This window comes from Diaporthe citri (genome assembly GCF_014595645.1).
Source record: "Diaporthe citri strain NFHF-8-4 chromosome Unknown scaffold_3, whole genome shotgun sequence".
In the NCBI taxonomy this organism is placed as follows: Eukaryota; Fungi; Ascomycota; class Sordariomycetes; order Diaporthales; family Diaporthaceae; genus Diaporthe; species Diaporthe citri.
Genome location: NW_025064848.1, coordinates 714,280 through 731,519, shown reverse-complemented (window position 1 = coordinate 731,519; position 17,240 = coordinate 714,280). Strand labels below are relative to the sequence as shown.

The following is a 17,240-nucleotide window of genomic DNA, read 5'->3' as shown; positions in this document are numbered from 1 at the left end:
GCACTTGGGAAGCCAACCTTGAAACCCAGATCTATGCAAAATTGTGACTTTTGGGTCAATTGAAGCCAAGCGGACTCTACTCTATGTCTTTGGGCAATGGTCCTGGATGCCGAGATGTCTAGGACGGCTCCACGACCAAACAGACAGACTAACGTAGGGTTTCTCAACACCTTGAGTAACAACCTCGCGCTGCTTCAGAAACTTGGTGAGAAAATGCAATGCATTGATATATGGACGTCCTATTTATACACGGTATTCTTTATCCTGCAGGCGCAAAATACCACCCCGACGCCCACCATGCACCGTGTCATTCTACCGACAATCCGCCTCGCCCGCAATGCCTCGCGGCAATGCCATCATCCCCACACGAGCGCGCCCACCTGGCAATTCCGCCCTTGCTTTTCCAATCTGTATCGAGGTTTTTTTTGTAGTTGATCTTCCCAAGGGGAAAGATGCGTAATATCTAATGTCCCACGCACTGGCAGCATTGGCCAGCTTACAGGGTCTCCATCTTGTCCAGGATGGCCTTGGTGAACTCCTGTGTCGTGGACTCGCCGCCCATGTCGCGGGTGCGGACCTTGCCGTCGGCGATGACGGCGTAGATGGCCTTGGAGATGCGGTTCGCGTGGTCGTCGAGGCCGAGGTGGCGCAGCAGCATGCTGCCGGACAGGATCAGCGCCGAGGGGTTGGCCTGGTCCTTGCCCTGGATGTCCAGGCCGACGTGTCGGCAGCCGGGCTCGAAGACGGCGACGTCGCGGCCCATGTTGCAGCCGGGCACGATGCCGGGCCCGCCGACGAGGGCGGCGCCGATGTTGGACAGGATGCCGCCGTACAGGTTGGGCATGACCATGACGTCGAACTGCTGGGGCTTGGACACGCACTGCATGGAGGCGTTGTCGACGATCATGTCGTTGGCCTCGATGGTGGGGTACTCGGCGGCGGTGCGCTGGAAGGTGGAGCGGAACAGGCCGTCGGCAAGCTTCATGATGTTGGCCTTGTGGATACAGGTGACCTTCTTACGGTTGTTGGCCAGGGCGAAGCTGAAGGCGAACTTGGCGATGCGCTCCGACTTGGCGCGGGTGATGATCTTGAGCGACTCGACGACGCCGCCGACGGACTGGTGCTCGAGGCCCGAGTACTCGCCCTCGGTGTTCTCGCGGATGATGCACATGTCAACGCCCTTGTGGCGGGTCTCGTAGCCAGGGACGTTCTTGATCAGGGAGATGGAGGCGTAGATGTCGAGCTCCTGTCGCATGGCGACGTTGAAGGACTTGTGGCCGGACCGCTCGAGCGGGGTGTGCAGGATGCCCTTGAGGCCGAGCTTGTTGCGGCGCAGCGAGGCGACAGACTCCTTAAACATGTCCTCGGCCGACCTGCCGCTCACGCTGTTGTCGAGGCCGGATGCGTCGATCTGCTCCCACTCGATGGGCACGTTGTCTGCCTTGAAGAGGGTCTTGACGCTCTCTGCCACCTCGGACCCGATACCGTCGCCGGGAATCAGGGTCACCGTGTACTTGCCGCCATACTTGGCAGGCTTGAAGACGTCGCTCTGGACGGTGGCGTAGGATCGTGCCGCGACCGAGGGCTGCGCCTGCTTGGAGGCTGCTCGCAGGAGGCTCTGGGTGAGGAAACTGTGGTCAGCGACTGTACCTGCCAGCTAGCAATCGGCGCCGACAACGTCCGCCGAAGCGCATGGACGCACAACGTGATGACGTGACAACGTGGACGTGGATGTGGACGTGGATGTGGACGTGGCTCACCTGGGCCGTTCGGGTCGAGTTTCTGGAGAGCATTTTGGCTGTGACCGGCTCGGCCTCGGGAGTGGAGGGAGGACTGTCGAAGGTATGCTTGGTGACGTCGTCTGGCGCTGTCCAGCACAATGATCACTCGCACACACGGGCGCACACAAAGGAAACCGGCGGAGGAGAGGAGAGCGAGGAAGAGTCGAGTGGGGTGAAGTAGAACGGAATGGATGTAGTAGGTAGGGGAAGACAGAAATGCAGCCTGCAAATGCCGCAGAGAAAACAAATTGTCGATAGCTATCGCGCTGGTCGTGGTCGACGGCTGGAACAGGGATCCACCAATTCGGAGCTCCTCGGTTTACTGCCCTGCGCCGCTCGCTCCAAACTCGGCCCAAAGGCTCTGCGGCTGCGTCTTCCGAGCTGCTGGTGAAAACGTTGCTCCCGCCAAGTCTCTAGAGCCGCCTTAACCCACTATCACCCATTCATGCTGTTGTTGCTGCTGGTTTGTTAGCAGCTTAGCGATCAGCAATGCGTTAGAGCCGCATGTGAAGCTGCCTCGTCAAGATTGACCTCGTCCTTACTTCAGGCCGTTTAGGATGGTATCTTCCATTTCATTTGATCAACAGTAAATGCTGTAGGAACGAAATGACATGACTGTGCTTTTTTGGAAAAGGATTCTCATTGAGCGATCATGTATTATTCTGTTGGCTTCTGAAGTTGTGCCTCAAGCTGCAGGAAGTCTGTCTTTGCAATTTGGATTCCGAAATGTAAACTGAAGCCATCACCACCATCCAACTCCAATGCCTTGATTCACGAATGGAAGGCCCCGGTCACGTACATCAACGGCAAATAGTCGACCTATATACACGTGATCCTTCGCTTTGCGGGCTCAATGCCCCCAAGGTTGTCTAACCAGGAACCTAGTGTTGACCTCGGCGTTTTCAATCCTACGTCCAAGCCTAGCCAAAGCCCAGCCTGTCTCTCTTCTATCGTTCCTGTAATAGCTGCCATCAGTATCTTTGGCACACAATTCCCTCGGGGCATCAGGCTCGACCAGACATATTCTCATCGTGGCTGTTGGAGACTCCTTCCTGCAGAACCTCGCCCGGACACAGCTGGCCAGCCAGCGTGAGTACCAAAAGACAACACAAAAGTCTCAGGCGGTCTTCATCTCCTCCGCTTTGACTTCAATAATTCATTGCCGCAATGATTTCAAATAATGTTGCTTAACTGGGAAACCTCCATGGCACGTCCAGGGCCGGCCAGACCATCAGGCACGCACAGCCTCGCCACATCTTTCGCCGTTCTGGTAGAGCATCACCGCCAGCTGGACGATGCCCACTCCTCGGAAGAGTACGGCAGAAGCGTTTCGTCCCGGGTGGGGGTGGTGGCATAATCTACTACACTTACTTTCCCATCTGTACCCGACGCCGTATGCCCTGTGACAGGAAACCCTCGAGACGGGCCAGCATGTTTGTGACCTGTATTGATTGGACTTTTCTACTTCCAAGTTCCTTCTCTCCCCAATAGCCCCTTATTACCTACCCAGACACCAAAAACAGCCTCTAGCCTGGCCTGTAGATACCTACATCTCGATGCAAGATTTGAGTTCCGCCAAATGACAAACCTCTCAAGTCAATGAGCCATGAGCGCCTGTCAGCCCAATGAGGCCAGCCTCTTTTCAGGAGCTACCGCGCCGTTGCTTTCCACGACACCTGCCGTTGGGTTCCGAGGCGCCTGCCCACCCGAAAGCTCTAGACAGAGAAACAAACAAAGTATCTAACTTCAGAATCAAGTCGACTCAAAACAAATCTTACACAGGATCTGCCCATCTCCAGGAATTGTGGCCGTCTCCTCCCTCGCTTCGGCGTGCGCGGGAGAAGAGGGAGTGACTGCTATCGGGTTCCACGAAACGAGCAGCGAAAGCGATTCCTCGTCGAACAAAAGAAGCTTAACAGTTGCAAAGCACAAGGGGAAGTGAAACAGTGGGGTTAAGAACGGGTACTCGCCAAAGATAGAAACTACGCAATGACGATGCCGGGGTATGCAGCAAAAGAACGGTATACATGTTAGACGCTCGCATTTCAGAATTGGACAACAAAGAGACATTGTAGAAAATCAGAAATCATCAATTTCGAGTCCACCGACGCAGCTCAACGAAGACGAAATCAACGCCATAGAGAGCAGCTACGCCGCCGCACTCAACGCACTACCTGACTGAATGTGAAGAATAATACAAATCCCCCTAGAATATTCACCTGCATTGCCAGTCGTCGGACCCGTTCCGTGCCCAAGTAGAGCGTTCGGCAAGATCCAAGCCGCACAAAGACAATGCTTCGGAAAGTAGAAAGATGTACGACCAAGGAGAGTTCTTTTTCGTGTTGTTTTTTCCGCCTTCACTGATAAGCTGAAACGCCACGTCGCCAACACTCCTGTCCTCTACTCCACCCTAGTCGTTGTTGAAAAATCGTGGCATTGTGACGTTCGTGATCGATCATGAAAACTTTCGAGTCAGAGGTTGTCGTGAGCATTCGTGTCGTCCAGGAGGGGGACAAATGACCATAGAAACGATCGTGACCGCGGGGGGAAGAACTGCTTGGAAGGAAGGAATGTCGAGAAATGGTTCGAGCATAACCAGAACGGCAGAACGCAGGAAGCATCCGGTACGGTAATTTGCACGAACTCAGGGGGTATCTCGACGCTTGAAGCAGTTGACGACGAAGCGGACCGCAACGAAAGAAAGGAAAACCGGTACAGGGAGCGTAAACTCCGGATATCATCGTGACTTTTTGTCAGCCGAAACGCCGCACGCCCAACGCCTTCTGCGATGCATCAAGGCAATGTCACGGCTGAAGCAGGACGCGATTTACTGTAAGAGAACAAGTCAGTCATGGGTTCTGATGAAATGGAAGATGGGGCGAGGGGGCAGAGGGAAGATTCTCACCGCCATCGGGGGAGGAGGAGGGTTGCCACCACCAAAATGGTGGGGACCGTAAGGGCCAGGACCACCGTGAGGCGTCATGCCGTAGTGGGGAGGAGGAGGAGCAGGACGGTAAGGAGTACCCACGCCAGAGTTATTCTGCGAGCGACCCCAAGAAAGGCGGACGCGAGAGTTCCCAATAGGATATCCCTGCATCTGGTTGATCGCCATCTCCGCGGCGTGGCGGTGGACGAACTGGACAAAGCCACAGCCCTTTCCGGGGGGGATCTTGACGTAAGTTATCTCGCCGAATCCCTGGAAGAAAGAACGCAGCTCGTCCTCGGTCACGTAGCCCGACAAGCCGCCAACGAAGACGGTAGTGTTGTTGGGGTCGGTGAACTGGTTCATGGGAGCTTGGCCCATGCCAGCACCCGGGTAGCCACCACCGCCGCCACCGTAAAATGGACCAGGCTGAGGCATGCCCCAGCCCATGCCAGGCTGCATGGGGTTCGCCATCATCTGGCCGCCGTGGCCGCCGCCGTTGTAGGGGTTCTGGTTCCTACTGAAGGGATGGACATCAGTGGATATCCTCAGTAATCACGAGCAAGTAAGACTTACCGCTGCTTTGGAGTAGCAGTGCTGATACGCATGGGACGGTTGCCGCAGTAGACACCCTGCATCTCGTGCAAAGCTCGCTGCTGGTCGCTCTCATCGGCGAAGCGCACAAATCCGTAACCGCGCGACTGTCCGGTCGTGGCATCCGTCATGATCTTAGCGGACTTGCAGGAGGGGAAACGAGCCTGGAACAGAGACACGAGCACGAACTCGTTGACCTCAGGACCGAGGTCTCCGACAAAGATGGAGAACTCGGGACCACGCTCGTCACTGCAGTACATGGTCAGTGTTTTGAGGCGTGGCAATAACGGGATCAAGAAGAGCAACGAACCGTCGATCAACCAAACCGCCACCGGAGGCCCAGTTCAACTTGAAGTGTCGACCGTTGGAGCCAGAGATCGGAGTACCATTGAGAGTTAAGGCCTTGTTGGCGGACTCAGGGCTGGGGAACTCGACGAAGCAGTAGCCGGCGTTACTAGAAATGATTGTTAATTGTCAACTCAACTGAGTGAGGTTCCGAGACTCTAGGGAGGCGGGTCCCAGTCAGGAGGAACGAGTGTTCAACCATTACACAGCGGTGCCAAGTCTACTTGTCGTTGAGCGCAATGGAAGGAACCCAGACTGATGCGGAAGTGCGCTGATGGTTGATGACGAGGCTCGAAAGGCCCATTGAACTGTGGAGATACACGATTTCATCGTAATCAACGGTACCAGTAACAGCGCCGGATCCCACAGAGACACGACAGAACTCAACGCCAATTCGCCGAGAACGTGACAGTGTATGTAAGGGGAGTATGAACGGGCCCTAGAGGGAGCGACACGGGCAGGAAAGTGCCAGTGGTGACGGGGAAAGATAGAAACTTACCCAGTGCCGCGGTCGCGGATGATCTTCACATTGACGTTGTCGCCAGTCTGGTTCTGGTAAAGGGACTTGATGAACTGCTCGTCCATCCAAGAATCAAGCTCGCCCATCCTGGTGATAAGTTTGTTAAAAGATGTCGAGTATCAATGATTCGAGGGGCTTACCATAGGGTACGGGCAGACTCGTTCGCAGAGTTCTGTCCCGAAGGAGGGCCCTGCATAGCAGGAGCGGGGGGGAACTGGCCGTCCATACCGCCGCCGTTGATAGGAGTAGAGCCGTCGGGAAGGCCGTTGTTGGTCTGAGGGAACGACATTTCTGTTGATGTGAGCTTTTCTGACTGAGCAAATGTCGTGGGTTTTGTCAAATCGGGGTGATGACCGCTGACTGCGACGGTGGGACGTGTTCGAGTGTGATGAGGTCCAAATACTGCAAGAAGCAAGAACCTCAATGTTGGGAAGGAAGGATTGGAAGAGAACAGAAGTGGGAGATAGGGAAACAAGTCGGAGATGAAGGGTGCTGCAGAAGGGTGCTGCTTGGGAAGAAGGGGTTGGAGGGAGGGTGCCAAAGGTTTTAGGCTGTGAGCCGGGTTGTTGAGGGCAACGGAAGAAGGCAGAAGAAAGCAGAAGACGGGCCAAAACTTTGGCACGAGGAGTATCGTGCTGCTGTCAGCCACGGGATTGTGAATCAGTGCTATGTAGGGCAAGGGGTCCTCGGATGTTGAGTAGGGACAGACCTTTGTGCTCGGGATTAGAGCAAGAGCGTAGATGGTGATGGCCAGGAAGATTCAACATCGGTAGTGGTCAAGGACAAGAAGGGAATTCTGGAGAGCGTGTCCCGAAAAAAGGTTTTGTGTCGCCTTTTGGGCACTCTCCACTTTGGGAAAGATCGTGAGATTGAAAGCTGTTGGGTTTCAGGGGGCTCTGCAGAAACAGGCAGTCTGTTCGCAAGGCTGGCTAGGTTCGAAGGGGTTTGGGTGGAAGCAAAATGCCCGGCCGGGCTATGATGAAGATGGGCCTGTGGTCTGCAATGGAGCAGCCACAACTGAACAGTCTCTCTCTTCGAACCAATCCCGTATGCCCGAAGCTTGACCGTGATGGGACCCTGTTCGCACAGCTACAACACACTTGTGTGTGTATGGACTTGCCGCACCAAAACTGCATGGCGAATGCAACTCCAACTCAGAGCACCAAGACGGCAATGTAGATGTTGGGTTACGCAGTGTAGGGACATTACCCTTGTCCTAGGCCTCAGTACTTTCGAGGGCTCATTGAGTTGACACTCGACTGTCTTCCGTGCGTTCGCTAGGCCAAAAGAACGTGCATATGGTCATTGGTTACAGGGTTGGCAGACACAAAGGTCAGGGGAAGAATGTGAACACTTGAAGGCAAGAAAATGCAAATAAGAAAGAGATATCACTCACTGGTTGAAAGGTAAGACAAATCTGTGAAATTGACTCGATGTTTGTCTGCAGCAGTGTTAGTTCCAACTTCCAACAATCACTGACGGACAAAGCATATTGGTGGTGGGCACAAAGGCAAAAACCTCATGCAGTTCAGAACCTGGATTGTCAAGCCGTTCTCAAGTACTGTACGTGATTGTGCTCGAGGAGTGGTGGTGAAGGAGATGTTTGTGGTGTGCGAGAAGTACTGGACGTGTCTCGAGGAGTATTTGAGGATCCATGTAGATTGTCCGCGAGCGGGTCTCTGGTGGAAAAGGGGGTATGGCACAAATTCGAGGTCCTATCCTCTCAAAGAGGCGTGGGTGATGTTGCGTTGATGCAATCTGCAGAACTGTCTGCGCTCAGGGGAGTCCAAAGCCCATCCACAAGATGGCCGCCCGGAACGTATCAGGGGCTGTGGTGATTTGATTCAAGCAGAGCAGTTGAAACAATTGGGCTCATGACCTCGTGGCCTCGCAGCCTTGTCTTAGACAAGGTGGTGTGCCTGACCCCAAACCGCACAGACCGATGAAGGTGTGGCCATAGCAGTACACAGCATCAAGGAAAATGAATTCTGGTAAGAGGCAGAGGAGATCCAGAGTAGTGCTCGACACCCATCTCATGGGGTCAAGCGACTCTGAGCCATTGGCTCACCACTCGGCACCACCAATCTAGGAACAGAAGCAGAAGAAAACCATCAACATACCGGCAGGAACTTTGAAAATTGGTTTGCTTGAAAGTGATGCTCAAATTGCAAAGGAGGATACCGTGATGTCGTTCAGTGGGGATATGAAAGCTGCCAGGAATCAAAAATTAGCATTTCGGCAAGTATTGTGTGATGTTGCACGCCCCAGAACAACCCATAATGCAGTCAGGCCGGCAATAGCTCTGTACCAGAAGAGGGAAGCATTTCTCCTTATCCAAAGGTTATTCGAGCTCACACTTGCTGCGAGAGATGCCTCAAACGAAGGGCTCCAGTCATACGCATTCCGAGTGTTGGCAAAGACTGTAGGGCGCAGCAATTGGAGAATACCAAACCGGCCCTGGCGCCACAAGTGAGCTTGGCCAGCCCAAGGGGCCGTTCCCGTCCAGAGAAACTTGTGGTCTCGAAAGACAATGCCATGGCAAACGTGGGTAGGAAAATGAAACGAACGGGCCGGTACCTACCAGGATAAAAGGGGACGTGATTGAGTCCGTTATTGCCAAATGACTCCCGAGATACGAAATCAGCGACTTTTGAATACGTTGACGCCACACGCCTGGAAACAGACAGAGTCTTGTGCGGAAGACTTTGAGCGAGACAATGCTGAGAGACTCGAGTCGAGGGATGAGAGGCTGTGGTCAAAGAAGAGTACGATTACTCCCGGAAAATGTTTGAGATCAAGTTTTGGCGGAGGGTAACTGGAACGCTGTGTTAGTAAAGATATGTGGAAACACCGAGAACTCGACAGAATAAGAGCAATCCAGGAAAAGACGAGTGCGGATGTGTGTTCGGCAAGTAGCTATGTGTGCGAGTGGTTCCATAGAGTGGCAGTCCGCCACGTTGCAAGGTCCCGAGCTGTTGCCGGCTTATAAGATCCGTGAACTGAGCCCGAGGCCGCGGTGCCGAAACAACCCAACATGGTACAGCAGCAGAGTGCAATTCGAAAAGCCCCTTGACCTGCTTGGAGGTCGCCGCTCCGGTGCGCGTCGCCTTCTCAAGTGGCCAAGGAGACAAGAGGCGAGCCGACGACGAAGGGCCGTCAAAGTTGGAGGCGGTACGCAAACTACGCATAGCACCCCGATTTGGGCGGGCTACCCTCGTGGCCCGGTAACAATCAGACTGCCTAGAATCAAAAGGCCAAGGACGCGGAGCGACGGCTGCCGGGAATTCCCGCATACTGTGCTGTGCTGCGAAGTGGTCTTCAAAACCATGACGCCGTGGTGCCCGCTGAGTCTGGGTGTCGAAGGATGCTCGACTGGCCAAAAACCGAGTTAAGGGCCGGCGCACCATGTTGAAATCCAGAATATCGATGGCGACTCGTGGAGAAGCTTTCTGCGGCTAAGCTCGGAGAATACTTCGAAATTCGCGTCCATGTAACCGATAATCGCAGAAAAGAAGTTCGTGAAGGCACTCTGTCCCCGGGCTAGCACTTCCCCGCAGAGTCGCGTAGCTCGCTACCACATTCGAGCCTTGCGGCCGCCATTTCGTGGGCACTCACACCGAGGTGTATAGAGTCGCAATCAGGGATTTGTCTTGGTTCTGTCAACCTCGAGAACGGTCGGTGTCGAGGTATTGCTTGCACAGCCTTTCCTAACTGCTGGATACTGGTTCTTGCCTGGTCTGAGGCTGCCATCGGTCCCACAATCTTGTGTATTTTTTTGCAATTCTCCCAAAAACATCCGTAAGATTCCGTACATCATTTGCGACGCGGGATTGCTCCATGGTAGCAGCGCCTCTCCCCACCCTCGAGGGTCCGACATCGTTCCCAGGCGGGAAACATGAGGGGCGAAGTCGAGATGGTCAAGTATCGCGCCCAAGCAGGAGTACGTCGCGCAGGGCCCCTTGGCATATCCTTTGAGCTCGATCGGCGGGGTGAATCTGGGTCGGATCTCGCGAATGCGCAGACTAGGCTCCACATATCCAGGGCTGTATAGAGAGCCAGGTCCATATCTCCGGGAATTTTGTGATGACGCACACACAAATGACACGGGCAGAAGAGGACAAAAAACGCGACGAAACTATGGAAAGGCTCACCTTGGCTGTTGGACAGCAAATCAAGCAGTCTGCTGCGCCGAGAACGAGATGGAACGTGACAGATGATTCAACTACCGGTGTGGCAGAGAGGTGGACAGACAGAACTCCTCGGGTATGTTGGCCGAGACGAAAATAGCCTTCGTGATTCTTGTTGGAGGGATATTGAGTCGGTCCGGAAGATTGCGGCTCTCGGATGCGTATGCGCAGGTTCGAGGCGAGCTGAGACTGAGAGGCGCGGAGGATGTGTCGCAAAAGCAGTGCGGGCAGTGGAATGCGCCGGTTCGGATACTACGGCTCGCGGTCGGATCGAAAGTCGTAATAGCCGCACAACGTGGATCGGATCTCTGTGGAACTGCGCGAGGGCAAGCTCGTAAGCGTCTCGGTCGTTGTAGTTTTGGACTTGTATTGACCCGAAAATGCTCAAGGCGCGGCAGGGTAAATGGTCACGGCGAGGAGAAGCCTGTCGCACAAAGGGCGCAAATCAGGGCACGAGAAGAGGATGATGATTTGATCTGATGAATTTTGCGCCAAGGGGGATACGGTCGACAAAAGGCAACAAGGACAACACACAAGGCACAAAAAGGATGCTTGTACAAGCAACGCTCAGGGCGGAAGACGGATCGCGAGACGAAAGATTGCACAACGAGAGGCGGTCGTGATGATGATGAGGTGGAGGTGGGGGGAAGGAGAGAGAAGGGAGAAGAAGGGCGAAGACAGGAGGAGGATAGAGCCGGCCGGGAGAGGGGGAAGTAAGTCTGGTGGCAGTGGCCGTGTGTGAGAGTGTGTGTGTACCTGGGATGATGGTCCGGTCTGGTCTGGTCTGGTCGTAGCCCAAGGGAGTGAGAACACGACTTCTCGAGTGACTGAGCAGAATTAAGCGCACGACGGAGGCTTTTTTGCGCGTGCCAGGAGCAACCAAGCACAGCTAACTAAACGTAACGGAGGTCGCTAAGAGCCTGACGGACAAGGAAGGGAAGGCACAGCTCGGCAGATGCTACCCAGGTTGAGCCTGCAAGCGCGACACGGACAAGACGAGGCAGCGCGAAAAAGACAGCCAGCGGCCAAAAGATTGACGAAACAGTGCAAGAACAGGCAAGGAACAGGAGCAGAAGGAGCAAGCAAGAGCACGAACGCACAAGCAAGCAAGCAAGCAAGCAAGACGGACCGGTGGTGGGATGGTGGGAAGCCGGAGCGGAAGAGTAAGAAAATCTCTTGAGCTAAAAACTGGATGGGACGCCTCCAGGATCATGGATTATGGACGGGCACCTCCCCTGCCCGCATGTACATGTACATGTTCCCTGTCCACCCTGCTGCCCTGCCCTGCCGGGCCCTGCTGCACGGGCACCGGCCTACTGTGGTACCCAGGTACAGTGTGTCTGGTATATACAGTGCAGGACCGCACATCTGTCCGGACCCGGGAAGCAGGCATGGGCAAGCTCCTGCAGCAGGCTGTCCAGCAGCTGCCGTCGCCGTCGCAAATAGCTGCATCCGTGCCGTCGTTGTATGTATGTACCTTGGTAGATATGTACGTCAGTGTGTAGGCTATATGTTAAAGATTCTGGCTGGTGGCCGGGCTCAGTACAGCGTCAGTCGGTGTCATCAACAGTAATGGGGGTCAAGTCGAATCCCACAAATTACGCATCTACCCGCTGGACAGTCATCAAGTACTATTGTGGTATGATTCCAGCAATGCGGTTCCTGCAGCCTGCAGGATGACACAGCACAGTGCGCACAGAGCACCCAGGTTGTCGAAGTGCACTGTACAGGTCAACGCAGAGGCAGGGAAGGAACGCTGGCAGGCTGGCAAGGTGAGGCACGGCGAGAATGATGCACATTGCACAGCCGCACGGGTCCCAAGCCAAAGGGTGGAGACGGCGACAGTGCGTGAGACGAAGAGGAGGCAGAGAGGGGGGGGGGCGAGGTGAATAAGACAAGACATGACAATACAAGGGAAAAGTGAAGTCACTGCGCGCTGCATTCCTGCCGCATTCAGACTTTTGAGGATCGTCGCTCGTGGAGCAGGAAGGAAGCAAGCAGGCCGACAGGGACCAGGATATCTGTCAACCGGCATGGGAAAGAGCCACCCTGATGACGGAGCACAGTAGCGGTACAGTGGATGGGTACAAGCGTGGGAGGGGCAGCTGGCCCTGATCGTTAACATCCAGACGGCCAGATCTGTCGGTGGCATTGTTAACGGAGAGCATTGCATGCCTCCTAGTCTGCTGTACCCCGAGCTGGTCATCTCTGTACCTAAATACTACTGTGTAGGTACCTAGACACCGAGGTAGAAATGTGCTTGGGAGAGCTACAGTATCGAGCTATCCTAGGGTCTCATCCATGGGTCTTGTCCACGGGTCGAGATTCTCGATACTGTCTTCATTTATGATCACGATGTGCCAGCCAGCAAGGCGAGCCAACAGCCGGGCTCCTCCCACGATTAACTCTCGACCTAGAAGCATGCCATCAAAGCTTCTGAGCCGCCCCAACAGCCCAGCCCGCCAGCCCTGGCGCGTCAGTGGTCAGATTCGGATGCACGGCCGTTCAGCTTTACCACGATGATCCAAGTCTCACGCGCGCGAAGCTACCGTCAGCGCCATGCCCATGACCAGCCCAGGCCGTGCTGCTGCGTTGCCTTGACTGGGCCTAGGCACCCGGAGGAATCGATCTTCAGTCGCGACGGCAAAACACATTCGTCGCAAGAGGCTTATCACGAGCCAGCTGGCAAGTCCCGGCCCTTTGACAATCATGTATTGCCCATCATTAGCCACGAATCCTCTGACGGAGGCAGAGACTGTAAAATACAGTCCTCGAGAGCACCCTGCCGAGACATCTCCCTCGAAGCCGGCGTCGCGAACAAGAAACGAGACGGAGATCTGGCCTTGCCACACGGATACCGGGCGACCGGCCTGCCTGCCACATCCGTTGTGAGCAGCCCAGGTCCGAGTGCGTTCTTCATTCGCGGCGCGGCAGGCAGGCAGGCAGCCTGCAATAAAGAAAGAGCACGAAAATATGGTTGCTTGCACTCCAGCTGAAGCGGGCTGCTGTCGCGAAACGACCTTGGGAAGAATCGGATGACCCCTTCTTGACATCCCGACCACCAACTCCAACTTGCACTCCAACACACCATTCCTTCACGGCCGAAACCAACCAGCTACCATGCCAAAAACCCAAGGGTGTGTGCCTCACATGCAAGTGATTGCCGTCCGGCCCATGATTCAAAATCTGTTGGCCTCGCAAATGCAGCCACCCTTGCTTCCAAACCCCTGACTGGAAGAGCTCGCACTGACCAGGCATATTCTGCCACTGAATAACACTGTGATACTGTACCCCGTACGCCCTGTGTCCCCGCCGCCCTGTTGGGCCTGTCAAATCACAGCCAGATCTGGCTGGGCATCTGAAGGCGGGTCACGAATGGGGGATTTTCTCTTGGGCTTCGGGTTGCTGCCCTATGAATTGCCCCTGCGCCGGCGTGTGCTGCCTCTTCTCTCTCGCACCCCTCCAGCCTCTCGGGCCCGATGCCCGTTCAGCCAAATTTCAGGGGCCGGGGCCTGTCGTGCATCTGTGGCATTGCATCATCATCTGATGGATAGATGGATAGCTGCCACAGCTTTGCCCTCCTCGCAACGACCTCCCTCCCCCCTCCCCCCAGATGCTCCGGCACGTCTCTCTGGCGGGCAAGGTTGCACAAGCGTGCATACCGAGCCGATTCATCTGGTCAACGTCAATACTGTGCAACACCGCGTCTACGGTGGCTTCGCATGGCGCCAACTATCAGCCTCGAAGGGTCAATCTCCGTGGAATAATGCGCATCCTTGCCCATTGCATCGACAAATAAGAGGACGTTCATCCAATGCCTTTTGGCAGCGACAATGCCAGCCACCGACCGGAGAGCCGCTGGCCCAGTCCGGTGGAGTCTTCTCTGAATCGAGACCCCCCAGCCTAGACTGACAGCCATTTCTCGTCGATTGTCAGGCTTCGCTAGCCTTGGCGACCACGAGAAATCGCAGGATTGCTGACAATATTTGCTGGGCCTCGCTCGGGCTGTCAGAACATCGTGCACTGTATTTGGGATTCCCAATTGGCTTCCGACCAGTTGGTCATGAGTGGCCCTACTGGCGCAACGACAGGGTATTTACACAGTGATGGTCAGTGGACTTAGCACCTGGGGTGGTCCGTCTATTTCAAGACGCAACCGGAGCATCCAATCAGCTCGTCAGTTTGCCAATTCTTGACCTGGCTTTAATAGTACTGTACACAATGTCGCTCAACACCCGGAGTTCCCTCGGGCCCAACAATGGAATTTTTCCCACAATGGTCACGCGTGACCGGCCACAACCGAGTCAGCAAACTTTGCGCCGTTTGCTGCACCGTTCCAACCCTCCTTGACACTAGCGAAAAAGATGCCACCTGTCAATATTGAGGTGACAAGGATCGCGATATGCCCAGTGGTGAGTATCAAGGGCCTAACAACTCAAGAAGGAATTGAGGGACATGTAGTCGAACAATCAGGAGCCTCTTGAGCACTGGAGGGGTTCAGATCGCCAAAAATCCCCGCGACGCCAACAAGACGCGATGGTCCCGGATCGACGTGGATCCTAGTCAAATGCTGCTTGGGCCATCCAATGGCATATGCTCCAATTTGCTCTTTGCGGCCATGATGAAGATGCTCGTCAGCCAGGCGGGCCTGATGATTCCAGATGAACAGACTCTATGCGAGTCATATTGCCGAAGGTTCACGATGATTTGCCCTCAAAACGCATGGGGATGCGTCAAACTTTTCCTCGGTGCCTTTCCAACCGGTTTTTCTGTCACATCATCTCGGACGTGCAGGGCTTGAAGCTCCACGGACCAAGTACCAGTTGATCCAGCGCGATTCATCTCGATCTTCGCCGATTGCCGGGTTGTCTGAGCTCCTGCACTGTGCTCTCGTGGCCGCCAGCGACGTACAGTCAGTCACATGGCTCGCAGGTGTTCGCAATCCGAAGAAAGGTTTCAGCGTAACTCCATTTGTGAAGTCGGCCCTCATGCCGTCACCAGGCCGGACCCATCCACCGTGCCGGGGGATCCGGGCGGGTGAGCGGACCAATGCGTGGGATCGACCTCGGTCCGGCACAGGTTGATCTCGGCCCATGACAAGTTCTCCAGGGACTGCCCAGCGACAGTGCTGAGCGACCGTTCTGTTTAATCAAGGTTGTTTAGACGGTGGTGAGGAGCGCTGTGTTATACACGCTGCTCCCTGCTCCAAGACATCGTGGAACTTGTCCATCAGCGCGGCACCCCCAGCCACACTGCCCACATCGGAGCTCTCCATGCCAAAACAATATCCTAAAGGCATTCGCGAAAGTCAGCGTCGTACTGGGAAAGTAACCACCCTTCCCAAAAGATCATTCGCCCCTGCATGCCTGCAGGCTGCAATATGCACAGTGATCCTCCAGCTGCACGTGCGGCAAGTCGCACCGTGGATCTATGCCCCCTTGTCGGGCCTGCTGTGAGGCGGCAGTCGGCGAATCTTGACTACGAGGCCCGAGTATAGATTCGTCGAGGACCTCAAGTCTGGCGGACGAACCAGTGCGTTTCAGAGTGGACTTTAATAACAGATCATCGGTTCATCACGCAAGACTGGCAGCAACACGTGGCAGTTTGAGGGACACTGATAATTCTCCTATCCCTTCTCTTCCATGCGCTCGCGCCCGTCCTCTGCGCTGGCGCGTACATACATCGCTGTCGTGCGCGCGCGCAGGGACCTCCCTCGCTCCATACCCGTCAACCTTTGGGGGGCACACATGGGTTTCTGGACACATCACCGTCCCATCGATGTGCTGTCTCCTGGGTCGACGCTGGCTATCTTTTGATGGCTATCTGCCTGCTTCCCAGGTCACGACCACGGACATTGCGAGCCACCCGGATTGCCTCGGCCTAAGCGGTGGCGCGCTGGCAAAGAGTCATCACAACAGTCACGCCCGGATCCAAGGCTCGACAACCCGGAGCGCTCGAGACACCCCGACCCGAGTCGGGCAGCAGGGCGCGGGGCGGTGCAGGCTGCCATTTCCACACTGCCACCGTCGCATCCCCAAGGGTCAGTTTCACCCAATTCATCGCCCTGTTTAGCGGGCAGCTGGCCGTCTCTTTTCTGAGCGCCGAGCACCACCCACTCTGGCGCGGATTTCTTCGCCCTCCCACGTCTGCCCCAGGGAACATCGCAGCGTTGTGACCCCAGTCATCATATCATCATAGTTACGTGCCACTCGAAGACGGTAGCCCGGATCCCACCGCGCGACCGAAACCTCCCAAATGGGGTTGTCTCGGCCGGGTCACGCTGAGCCCATAGTCTAGCTCATCGTTCTGGATGGCCTCTTGCGCAGTGACTGCATGCGTCCCCACGATTCTTGCAGGAAGAGCGGCAGCTGCTCGACATCCCACATGCAGGCGCGCAGCTGAAATTCCTGGATCTAGACCTGTCTAGCGTGGCAGGCCGGCTTGAAGCTTTACCACCCCTTGCGCGCCACCTGCAGCATGCGAGACATCCACTCTATCTGATGCTGTCGCGTTGCCGGCTAGCCCTCGTGAGGCTCACCTGCAATGAACGAATATTAATGCTAGACAAGTGGAATGACAGTGCCGGCTAATGGGCCCACCGTGTCCTCGACACGAAGGTCAATTGGGAGACTCGAGATTGCCACAGGCTGAAGACGGATGAACTGGTTTCCTCGGACTGGACGGACTGTCATCGTAGCCAGGTAAAGCCCTGGATTACAAGAGCAGCCCTCCATGAGGCCTTGGCTAATTATCCGGGGCTCCCGCGTATCTCGTCTCGGCAACTGCCGATGATGGTGAGCACACCCTTGGACGAGGCCAGTACACAGGTAAGTGCCGCTCATGTCACCGAAGGGAGAGGGAGGAGTGCTTGGCGCGCAGCAGGTTGGCCT

General features: G+C 55.4%; 3 protein-coding genes across 3 annotated transcripts; all 3 read right to left on the bottom strand.

Annotated features, from left to right (window-relative positions):
* Positions 1 to 496: 496 nt before the first annotated feature.
* Positions 497 to 1,793, bottom strand: INS49_007809 (uncharacterized protein; the record flags this gene model as incomplete). The annotated part of the gene is made up of 2 exons (XM_043168556.1): positions 497 to 1,618; positions 1,761 to 1,793. 2 exons carry the CDS (start codon positions 1,791 to 1,793, stop codon positions 497 to 499), a joined length of 1,155 nt encoding a protein of 384 aa, XP_043026236.1.
* Positions 1,794 to 4,608: 2,815 nt separating this feature from the next.
* Positions 4,609 to 6,452, bottom strand: INS49_007808 (uncharacterized protein; the record flags this gene model as incomplete). Its single annotated transcript, XM_043168555.1, has 6 exons — positions 4,609 to 4,611; positions 4,687 to 5,221; positions 5,281 to 5,547; positions 5,609 to 5,752; positions 6,143 to 6,250; positions 6,304 to 6,452. The coding sequence occupies 6 exons, from the start codon at positions 6,450 to 6,452 to the stop codon at positions 4,609 to 4,611; spliced, it is 1,206 nt and encodes a 401-aa protein (XP_043026235.1).
* An 8,884-nt stretch (positions 6,453 to 15,336) lies between these two features.
* Positions 15,337 to 15,649, bottom strand: INS49_007807 (uncharacterized protein; the record flags this gene model as incomplete). The annotated part of the gene is made up of 2 exons (XM_043168554.1): positions 15,337 to 15,478; positions 15,543 to 15,649. 2 exons carry the CDS (start codon positions 15,647 to 15,649, stop codon positions 15,337 to 15,339), a joined length of 249 nt encoding a protein of 82 aa, XP_043026234.1.
* Between the last annotated feature and the right edge of the window lie 1,591 nt (positions 15,650 to 17,240).